The 12,465-nt window shown below is 34.7% G+C and overlaps 1 protein-coding gene across 1 annotated transcript in view; it reads right to left on the reverse strand.

The window, feature by feature from the left end:
- Positions 1-12,465, reverse strand: part of PPFIA2 (PTPRF interacting protein alpha 2) — a 335,437-nt gene that overhangs the window by 64,328 nt on the left and 258,644 nt on the right. Inside the window, exons 8-10 of the mRNA XM_062568090.1 lie at positions 5,744-5,965; positions 3,877-4,023; positions 1,853-1,987 (exon numbers count right to left, since the gene is read on the reverse strand). Coding sequence (XP_062424074.1) covers positions 1,853-1,987; positions 3,877-4,023; positions 5,744-5,965 — 504 coding nt within the window. The remainder of the gene's footprint in view (positions 1-1,852; positions 1,988-3,876; positions 4,024-5,743; positions 5,966-12,465) is intronic.

Consider the following 12,465-nt stretch of genomic DNA (forward strand, 5'->3'; position numbering starts at 1 on the left):
TCTGCTAACAGTACCCCAACCAGCCAATGTAAAACTACTTAAACAAGCTGAAGTGACTACAGCATAGTCACTGGTTCCAGGCTACATTTATGTGATCCATGAAAGATAACAGACTTCAATTTTCAATTTGCATTTTTTTCTTCAGCTTTCTGTGTAATTAGAGAGAAATGGACAGAACTGGCATTAGTCTGACTTCTCAAGCTTTCCTTCTTGTGAAAAACTTTGATGAAGTCCATCAAAGCGAACTGGGGTGGTTTATCAGCTCTGTTCACAGTTCTCTAACCACACCAACTGTAACAGTGTAAGAAGGCAAACGGCGATGTACACTGCAGCGTTATGGTCACAATAACAGCAACATCCCTGTGTACTCTGCATGACTGAAATAGGATTTCTTCTTGCAGTATTTGTCATTAATATATGTTCAAGAAAAAACATGCTTGAGACTGCAAAATACTTACTGGTGCCTAATTGCTGAAGAAATTATTCAGGAAAAGTCCTCTTAAAATAGAAAACAATATTTTAAAACTACTAAGGGCATTAGGACATGTGATTAGTTGTTGAATCAGGAAAAAAACCCTGAAAAATGTTAAGTTGCTAAGGGATTGCTCTTATGTCAACCTTAGTTTTTTTTAAAACATAGTAATGTTTGTTTGGTATTTCATGTAGCTCTCTTTATGCTAATTCTTTTTTCCACCATTTTCAGTCTGCCTTTCAGGTTCTCACCCATCCATATAAATTTAAAGTGGACAGCACAAAATTTTGATTACTGAATAATGATATTGCCTTAATAAAGTAAAAGAAAAAAGAAAACCCGTCCCTTCCAAAGCCTCTCCTTCTTGTTAAGTTGCACAAAAATCAGGTTTTATTAATGATTCACTTAGCACTTCTGTATAAACAGAAAAACATGAGAATTGTACAAAACAGAAAAAAGATCCATTAAATATAAAAATGGCAAGGCATTTAAATAGCCAGAAACATTCTAAGACGACTTTTCTCTATTGCTGAGGATAAATCAGAATGATACGTAATGCACGCTTTCAAATATGGATTTTTTCTTCCTATTTTCTAATCAGACAACAACGAAAACCATGTTATCATTATATGTCTTAATGAGGTTGATAATACCTGAACTAGAGTTTTAACTGCATGCATACCTGAAAGTATTACAGAGGCCAAGTATGATAACCACACTACTGAAAATTTGTTTTTATCTTCATATTTTTCTGCAAGAAAGCTGCCATGTAACAAACTGCTATCGGAAAAAGCACGCTGCTCGTAGTCCTCATGGGGTTGCACGTTTGTCTTTGTGACTACACAACACAAAGAATGATTAAAACAAGCCTCATTAAGTATGTACCGCAAGTACGTAGCGCGTGATGTCCTCAATTGTCTTGCACAAATGATCCCAGCTACCATTAAGATTTCATTTTATAGCATTCTTGGAGATGAAAATAACTGCTGTTTCATAAGCATGGTGTATGAAAACATCAAGGACAACTATGACTTTTTTTTTTCTCCTTTTCCTTAAATTGGAAACTTTGACATAGTAAAATAAATCTTCCTAAGTTAATTAATATATTGGAAATCTATGACTCTCTTATAAATGCACTGTAGGCTAACTTACAAATAACTATGTCACCTGCCATCAAAATGGTAAGAATTACAAACAGAGAATTGAGAACACCATTGGTTAATACTAACTTGTGGTACATACTTATCAGGAAACATTTTCGAAAACCTTTGCGAATCAGCTTGAGAGCACATTGTTTTTGTCCTTGAAGTGAGGAATCTGGATGCACATTGAAGTTAATCAGCGAGGGCTCTGATATGAGCCTATTTCTCAGTGCAGTACCTTTGTGAGGGCCGCGATTCTCTGCGCCAGCTCAGCCTCCACTTCGGGTAAGGTTTCAGCCTTCCGCATGGTCTGTTGCAGTTTCTGCTCCGCCAGCTCCAGGCGCTCTTGCAGCTGCCTATTTTTTTCTTCCAGCTGAAGGCCAAAGATAGAAAGAACTATACGTAACGAAGCAGAATGAAGATTTTCCTTCTTTTCTTTCCTTAGATATCAAGGAAGCAATCAAAATCACTACAGGCACAGGTATTTCACAGCCTGGAAGTGCTGGTGTAGGCACACAGTTGTACTAATGATGAGTTGTACCAATGTGAGAGCTCAGCATCATATGAAGGCCAAGAAAAGCAGTTGTGAAAAAATGCTAATGAAGAGGAACAAAATGCTCCTTGATCTATGTGCTGTTTATCTAAACATAAAAGTATTGGTACTGGTAGAATGAGAATTTTCTAAGTGTTTAACATGGAAATACATAGGAACTAAAATGAGAAAAGGAGAAGAATTTTAAAAGGATAAATTTCGAGGGAATTTTCTGAACAAATTGTCAAATGCAATTTTTTGAACAAATGCCAACAACATGTTAGGAGATGTTAAAACTGGCGATTGTTGCTCAGCTAATTCATTATCATATCCTGGTTGCTGTTTGGTTATGGTTGCAGAGATATTGTTTGTTGTGAATCTATAATTAGACCTCATTTTACATCAGTAAAATTTTTTAATCCTTGAAAACAACCAAAGAAAAATAAGGCTTCAAAATCTTTTGAAAACTGAAGTATTTTCTGGCCTAATGAGATATACTACATGCTTAAGAATTCATAAATGGCTTAGTAAGTGTTACCCACTCTCCTGTTCACTCGAAGTAATAAAAGCCATAATGAAAAAGGAGTGTGCTTTTAAATTGTTTTTTAATCATTCAAAAGCATAAAAAGGTATGCTTTTCACATTGCAATGCTGCAAATGAACTATAAGTCTTTCTTGTACATGTTCTAAGCCTGGTTCTATTAGTCACTGTTCTGAGTAGGTAGTTCTCGACAGCACAGTATGACTCATGATGGTAGCAATAAAATCTCTATAGACAGATGCAGCTACCTTGTTTTTTCTATTTTTTATATGGTTGAAGATAGATCTTAAAATAGTCAAAGCAAGCTGGTAGAAATCAAAGAGTTTGCGTTCTGATGCTTTAATTTTGCTGAACATATGTATATATAGACAGAGAGACGCCTGTGTGGTGTGTGTGTGTGTATAAAAACGTATCCGCATGCAATTACAGAAACAGAGATCACACAGGCTTATTTCCCTTGTAGCATGTTATATTGTTTGAAGACATGATAGGTGGAAAAGAATTAAGTCTGATACTGAGAAAGAGGAGCAATTTTATCTTTTACAGTTTAAATAATATTCACTTCATGTTAGCTTTCAGTTCACACTGTATTCTTCAAATTATAAACAACGTTTTCTGTTCACTTTACACTATAGCTTTTGGAATCACCTTGGAGACAAGGTGCCATGGGAGAAAGCATATAATCTGTTTATACTCTTTTATAAAAAAGATATTCACTGGTAGTTTAATCATCTCTGTAAAATCCTTTCCATGCACTACTGATACTTGAAATCCTTATGATCTCTTTTACACAAATTTTGGTCTTTCCTGCAGAAATGACCTTTTTTTCCTGTTTATACCTTTCTGTTCTGATTTTTGTTTTAAAAAATTAAAAATAAATCTTAGGAAAATGTTATGTAAGAAATCCTCCACTTAGGGGGATAAGTTGATGTGTATTTATGCAAGATACTGTTAGAAAACAGTTACTGTATGGTGTTGAATGCACACATTAACTTGATCTTCATAGATATAATATATGACATGAAGCTTAGAAATGCTCAACAACTTAATTTTCTTTGCATAAGTCATCCATCGATTTAGAATGAGCAGCTTGAACTAACAGAAACCTCCCACTATAGATCTGGCCCCATTTTATGGGTTAACTTTCATGCTGCATGAAGAAAGCAACTGACTGATGCAGATACTCAACCTGTCGTAGGATGGCTTCCTTGTTTGCCAGTTCATTCTCCAGCTTATCGTTCATGTCATGTATGGAGGTGGATTCTCTCTGTGCACTGAGGTAGCGCTTCTCCAGCGTAGTGATTCTTTCTTCCATATCTTCTTTTTGTGCCATTGCCTAACATGACAAAAAGAACCATGCAATTAAAATCCCACATAGTTTAATTTTTATGCTAGCATTAGAAAGGGGTGTAAAGTATGCTCAACAGTGATTTTTATATTTTAAAATAATTTGTTCCCTCTGGGATTTCTCATAAAGATGATATTTAAAGTGGTTGCTATTGAGTAGAGCAATTCTCACCTTTTATATATTTTTATAGTGTCTACATATTTCAAGGCAAAGCAAACATAGCAAACCCAGCTCATATTTCTTTGTTTGTTTTTTAAAGAATAGTAGACTTGATCAGAATATTTATATAATCACATAATAATATAAATATCACAGTGGGTTGATGTGGGAAAGATACATATGCACATTTTTACTTTTATTCTTGGGTATTCTGCAGGTTGGTGCCAGTGAAGACAATAACTGTAATTTAGATAGATTATTCATTAGCAATGAACTGGGTATTCCACTTCAATTCATTTTATTGAAAGTAGAAAATATTATTAGTTTACATGTTGGCACATAGTCTTTGACAATGAAAATATTTACTTATGAACACATCTTGTCATATGTGTTATGTTATATTATGAAAGCAGTACTGTTGAAATAAGTAAGGTTATTTTTAAAGTGAGACATCATGAATAAATAAATTGATCCACATAGCTAGTCCTAAAATGGACTAGACAAGGTCATCTTTTGCATATTGCTGAAAGAAATGGTCAGTTTGCTTTTAGCTTAGGAAGCAAATGGATGAAAGCACAGAAGCTGGTGTAATGAGATTATCTGAGAGAGAAACAATGTGGCAATCAGAGTGGTAATCCACGTGCCCAGGAAACAGTAGTATTGTCAGGAGATAGGTGATAACAGAAATGTTAGACACCTAAGTGAAAGGAAAAGCCTATCAGTGCAAACTGTATTTTGTAACTTGACAAAAATTATATAATACTGAAAATAGAATAAATACATGCGAAGATACTTCTGGGCTATGTTAGGTAATAGAAGTTCTGCAGGAAAGTTTCTTCCAAAACACTAGAAAGAGCATGTTAATATATAAATATATGTATACACACATTTATACATCTCTATTGTAGAAAGCAATGTATCAGAGATAACTACCCTAACTCCAAAATGAGAAGATTATAAAAGCAGACCATCCTCATGGTATTGAGCTCCACGTAAGAGCTGTTTTAGAGGACACCACAGAGAGCCACAAACTTGAGAGGAAAAGAAAAGGAAAATGGAAATACATTTCCATGCAAGACATGGATGTTTCCTGATGTTTGCACACAGGAGAGACAAAATTTTGAAACTGATTTGTTGAGAGGGGAAGAGCATATTAGATCAAGGGTGATGAAGTTGCCAGACATGATTACATAAATAATACTGTTTTATAAGAACAACCCAGATTTTAAAAAACAAACTTTTAATTAAATTATCTACTAACCAGTGATTCTGTTAAATAGAATTCATCATAAGAACTTGAAATGACTGAAAACCTGGCTAGAACCTACACTAATAATGCTAAATAACAGAGGATAGCCCTTCTTCCTATTAAAGCTTCACATACACAAATTTGTTTTTATGACTGCTTTCTTATAAATTTCCATTACTATTTTTAACGCAAATTTTGTGTTTCCTAGCTACAAGGGTACTTTTGCTTCTCATATTTATTGGTCCTAATCAGTTTGTATCAACTGTGAAACAGTGCGAGGTGCTTGTGGTGAGCTCTTACCTCTCTAATGTCTCTCTGGTATTTACTGTTCATTTCTTCCGTTTTAATGAGCTCTTTTCTGGCAGTCTCTGCTTCCTGCTCTACCTCGCCCACCCGGGAGGACAGCGCAGCCAGACGCTCCTTCATTTGTGCCATTTCATAGTTCTGCTTTTCAAGCAGTTCCTGAAGTTCCACAACTTGACTGGTATCATCATTTGAGTCTATAGAGCCATTTGAAAGGCGCTGTTAACAGAAAAGTGACATTATTACTACATTTTAATGTAAACGCTACCTAAAAAATATTTAAGCCAAAGGTTATTTTAAAAAATCATAGGAGCAGTGAGGAGGGGAAAAAAACACGGTAATTTTAACTATAGGTAAGACAGGTGTAATTACAAAAAAAAAAAAAAAAAAAAAAAAAAAGTAAAAAGCTTAATATTCATATCAAGGGATTCCAAAATATTACACCACATAGAGACAGAAATGTTTGCATTAACAGCAGAATGCTATACAAGAATAGCATTAGTTTAACATTAAAGCCATTCACTGCAATACTACTTCTAAAAAGCACCAAACAGCATATATATACCTTAGCTAAACTAATATATCACTTAAACTTACTCAAAGTCCATCTCACTTGCAAAACAGGCCACAACTGCAGACAGGAAATAACACTTTAATAAATCACATTTCACTGTACCAGAAAGTGGAGTCTAGTCAACCTACTGGCTAAATCTACATCAGAAGCAAGTTCTGCTAAAGTAATCTGTGTACCAATGAAAGCTCTGATATGAATAGAGGAAAAAAAATCCAAGACATGTTATTGAATTTGGAATGTGATCCTAGGAATATGACTTATAGTGCACGATTCTAGGATAAAAAGAGTATTTACTAGCAGGACTTGCTGGCATTTCTTTGTTAGTATAGATAGTCACATTATGCCTTTTCCAGCATGTTCTAGGTTGTATTTTGACACAGATTTAACTATCTCACATTAGGAAAAAAAAACAAGAACAGAAAACAGAACCCAAACCCAAGATGATTTGTTTCTAAACTATACTATGGAACAATAAAATCAAAATTGTCATTAACTTTCTTGATTAGAGGCAATTTTATCATGTTAAGGCTATATACAATTTATTCTCATAAACACATGGGAGCAAAGTATTTCAGTGTATCTATTACTTTACATAGGTTTCTGATCTCAAAAACCATCATAAGAGATTATTGTTCCTAAAGTGTATCTATTGTGTTTCAGATGGTTGGGGTATAGCAATGCATACATGAAATATGCCTAGCAAGATTCTAGAAGAAAACAAACACCATTAGCACTTCTGTATTATTGTTGTCAAAATATATCTATACTTAAGTCTAACGACAAATTCCAAGAACACTACTTCGTTCAATGGCTTTTGCAATATTATTTCTCAAAGCAACCATAAAATAAAGCCAGATCAAGACCACCTGCCCCTCTGCGGATCACTGAATAAAATTATTTTACTGTAAAAATTCATTCCATCGAATAGCTCATCTCCAAAATTGCTTTTTGTATACTACTTAATTATATTATCTTGATGTTTTATGTTAGCTGCTGAACCAACACTGATCTACTTGCAGGATACAATGGTAAAATGACAATAGCAATTTAAAATCTAAGATACATTGGTTGTTGTCTGGAAAATGTTGTTACTGTACTTGAAACAAATTCTAATTCATATGCTGGAATCACATACATAAATAAAATAGTATTCAAACAAGATAAAACATTTTTACTCTAATACTTTATTCCATTGTGTAAACTTCAGACAACTCTATTTATTTATGACTGTTGTGTGTCTTTTATGGCTTTAATCACATACAGTAATTTTAGTAGTTGTGACAGATGAACAAATTTTAGCAGTGTTTAGTTTGCCCTACAATTCTCTAAATAGCAGTTCATGAATTGCAACTAAGTTATAGTAAGGCAAACATCAAATATGAAACTCAATAATGTGATTATGTGCTCTATGTGACATAAGCCATGATCATTTTGAAACAGCAGCTTTCAATATCTAGGAATTATATGTTCATTTATACTGAAAATATGTTTTAAACTTTTACATCTAACGAGAATAATAAGGAAAAAACACACACAAATAAAATGTGAAGGATATAGAAATAAACCACCAGGGGAATCTTATCTTATAAGATATCTTACCTTATCTAAGATTTATGCAGAGAGAGATAAAAATGTATTCACAATTAATCCCTCACCAATAAACAAATGCTATGAAAGCCAATTATTCATGAATGAATTTTAATTTATGCATAGAAACTTCCCTCTTAAATATCTGAATAGCTTTTGGGACAAGCTCTTGAATCCTACCATTGTTCACTTTTGCTTTAGATTATTCCAATATTCACATATACAGCTGTTTGACATTTGAGATTTCCAACTTTCAAAAAATGTCCACAATTTTATTTTTCTTAATTTGGTTGGGATGAAAAATACCCTTCTCTACAATTATGAGTAAAAATAAATAAAAAAACCCTTAAGAAATATGTCTGTAGAATTTTGAAATATACTTTCAAAAGTTTGCCTTGGAATTTTAAGTGGCATTTTATGCCTTTACATTATTTCATGACATGTCCTTTATACAGGTACTTTACATAGAGTAATGACTCCAATAAATCACACAGAAAATTATTAAACATTAACCCAAGAAATATTTGACATTTCAAGATCTTAGAAGAGTATTAGACAACAGCTTTTATACAGTCATACTTCACCCCCTCTCCCAAACTAAAAGGGCTCCAGTGTCTCCTTCCTAACTGGCTTTTGAAGGGCAGCTAAGCCCTCTCCACCCTCATTTTTTTCTGGCTGAAACTTTTGTGCTGAAATATTTCCCAATATGCAAACAGTTTACTGTTGATGATAACGTGGATTTAGCAAATCAATTTGCAAACAATTAGTTGAATGCTTATGATAACATCCCTAAGTTAAACAAAACAAAACAAACTCAGAAAACCTAACTACACTTGAAATCTCGTCAACAGAGCACTTACAATAAAGCAGGCATTCTTAACTATCATAGCCTTACACTAACCTAACATCCCTAATATATGTAAGAATAGTGACAAATGACTATAGAAGGAAAAAAAAAAAAAAAAAAAACCAAAAAGAAAGTAATGAAAGTAAGTTGAAAGATTTGTGAAGACTTTGAAGTAGGGCAACAATATTAAAGAAAACTTTCTAATTGCTTGAAACATACCATCATAGAAAAAAATCTGTACATAGCCCGGCTTACAGGTCAGTCGTTCTGATAGTCACCACTATGAAATTTGTTATAGAGTTCATCAAATATAGCTGTGAAAAAGCTACATATATGCACACTCTTTAGTATCAATAATTTGCCATAAAAGAAGGGTTCTACAATCAGTGGCTTTTTTTCCTTTAAAAACACGTTTTTGAGATGTGGCATATAGGTCATATGTTCCAATGCTTTACTTTTTCACTAGTTACTTTATCTTACACAAGATAGCCCATCTGTTTCCTTCTATCACTTCTACTTTTTTAGACTGCAGTGAGTACACCACCACTATCACCACACATTTTTTCACTGGATCTTCCTTGCTTTCTCTAGACAGCAAGGGAAAGAGCTACAGGAAGGTGTTGTGTCTGTTTATTTTATTTATTTATTTTAAGGTTCTTCCAGCTAGGTGTACTTGGATCAGGAGTAGCCCTGAATCTACTTTAGTTATGTAATACCACGTGGTTTAGTAGGATAGGGAAAGCGAGAAAGTTGGTTCTCTGATCTCATTCCTTTCTTCACTGTTAATTCTGTACATTCAAACATTTCAACTATTCAAACAATTTAACTATTAAAAGCTTTAATAACAGCACTATTCACCCAGCAATGGTTATATTGTAAAAAATCTTGTTTTGACTGAAAGGCAAAGTTGAGGCACACATGGGAGAGCCACTTCTTGTGAACATTTTGCAGTGACACGATAGCGACAGAATAAGGACTTCGGGCTACGGCCTACACTGCATTTTCATAGCTTATGGATAAACTCAGTCAGCTGGCCTCAAAATCAAGGCATTTCCTAACACTCATGTGTCAGCATATATGAATTCATACGTTGCTGTGTGACAGGCAACTTATTTCCATGGCAGTTTCACTAATGCATTTTCATGAACTTCCATGAACTGTTTGCAATAGTACATTGGAAAATATCAAGGAAGGACATGTTCAGCTATCCAGATAATAAGACAGGAAAGAAAAAAACAATGGCCAAGAAAGTGCATTTTCTCCAAAGTCCAGTAGCGGAAGATTTCTCCCTTAGAAGGAAAGACAGGGTTGATTCCTATCGTTTTTTTCCAGTGCATGATGACAGACAGGCCATTTTTGATAAAACACAGGCTAGGGAAAACAATTTTAGCAAAGATAAGGAGTTAATGAGAACAGAAGATAGAATTGAAAACCCACTCCTAATGCTGAAAGGAACCACAAGAATAGTCTGAGAATAGAAGTAAATTGAAAGTTGATGTAGGCAGCATGATGCAGGCAGGAAAGTAGATACTCTGCACAGAGTAGTCTGGCAAAAGGTGGAAGAAAAAAATTATGAGGAGACCAGAAGCAAGAGACGTAAACAGTGATCTAGTTTCTACCTTAAGCCAATTGTATAAGGTTTCTACCCAGACTGTATCAAGACAGAAAGCAACTAAAACATGTTTTAGAATGTTTTAGACTAAATTCTGAAATTCTTTTGTATTCTCAGTATTTGAGGACTAAAATTCTTTGCTATATCAGCAAAAAAGATATGCAAATCTCTTCCCATCCTCTCCATATTTTATTTAGAGCAGCCAACTTCAGTCACATAGACAGCTGAATTAGGGTCAAAGAAGAACAACATCTCATTCGTACTTCCTTCGTTGCACTGTTGTACACCATCACGGAACTTTGCTGAAGAAGAGAGTGCATTAGTCAGTGAAGAACATGAAGAACAAGAGATTTTACACTATTGCTTAGAAGTATCAAACATGCTATTCATGGTTTTCAAGCTGCATACTGTATACCAGAAAGCACAGCACACTGACTGTAAATGTTTTCCATAAGGAGCTGTTAATACCAAACCTGCAGAAATATCCCAGCTTAAGTCAAGTATTCCCAGATAAGAATAGAAAGTAACCTTAATCTTTTCTCCCATTTTATTCATAGATATTTTTGATTCTAGTGCACAAAAGAACCTCAAACCAAAGTCATATAGGACAGGGAAATGACTGTTAATGGAGTTGAAACAAGAAGCTGGAATGACCCGGATTCAGCTCTTAGCAATACTTAGTTTTCAGTATGGCCTTGGTATATGCTACATTTCTACAGCTGATCACCTACAGAATAAGGAGAGTGGCATGATCTTTTTCCATAATGGTCTTGGGAAGCTTAACGCGTTCACGGATTCTTAAAAAGCAAAGCAGAAACACTTTATTAATTCTGTGGCTGAAGCATAAAATATATATATTAAAATGTTTTTTGTTACATCGTGTTATGGTACCACACAACTAAAGAAAAGAAGCCATCTAAAGAGAAGAAGCTATAATTGTGCATGGAATTAGTTTAAAATCATGACATCCCCAACAAAGAGAAGTTATGGTGTTGACAGAGAAATCACATTCCATACACAGTATTTCAGAGATACTGTTGCTTCATAAAGAAAGCTTTTTTAGTTGCTGAAATACAGCAATACAAGCCAGAAGGAGAAACAGATCTGAGGTGATAGAATCACCAAATAAATCTGATGACAGTGATGGAATTAACTACAACAAAGGAAGCATACCACAGAGCAAATCAAAGTTCAAAAATACCCTGTGGGACTGAATGCCACAGAGGGCAATGGGGATTAAACAAGAAAAAAAATGTCTGTGAAAAAAGTCTTTGATTTGCTGATGGTCTGTGGAAGTGGAAGGGAGAAACAGACGTTCACATTTCCTGTTGCTGAACAGTAGGAAGAGGAAACCAACATCCCTGATAGCGGATTTTCTTCCTTTCAAGATCAAAAAAGCACAGCAGCAAAGCAATTTGCTGCTTGGATAGAAGGAGTGTTAGCAGGGAGAAGGCAGTAAACTGAGCCCTCTCCCTATACCATTGCTTCCCTCCCCTATTCTGCCTGCCCTAAAGCAACAAAAGGAAAATCACATACCTGCTTCTAGTAAAAAACAAAAAAACCCACAAAGGAATAAGGGTTAAAGGAAGACAGGAAAGAGCGTAAAATAAGACTAACTCAGAATATTATAGCCTCTGCTTATGCATTTCATATTGCCCGTAAGTATAAAACTTCAGTGCTAGGCTTGATGTGTGAAAGTACAGAGAAGTTTCTATTAGATAGAAAGGAAATGAAGCTTCTATGGATTCAGAGAAGAGACAGGTTAATTTGTATGAAACACAGACAAAAAAGAGCTACTTTCCCATAAAGTTAAAGATCTGACTGAGAAGAGTATTAATTGTGTAAATAATGCAATTTCACATCATCATTAAATCCCTGTGCTGTAATATTGAGAACTCATGCAGACACACACACCTACTGAGCATCAAAGTACATACTAAATATTTGCCTAAAGATCCTTTTAGAGAGAACATCATGCACTGCTCCAGACTTACTACTCAGACTCTTAAAGCCTTCTAGTGCCAGCTGCAGCCCTTCCCCCCTTTTTCCTTTCACTCTGAAAACTTTTCCTTCCCAGGTGTGTCAAGCCATCAATCTTC

This window comes from Rhea pennata, chromosome 1 (genome assembly GCF_028389875.1).
Source record: "Rhea pennata isolate bPtePen1 chromosome 1, bPtePen1.pri, whole genome shotgun sequence".
Classification (NCBI taxonomy): Eukaryota; Metazoa; Chordata; class Aves; order Rheiformes; family Rheidae; genus Rhea; species Rhea pennata.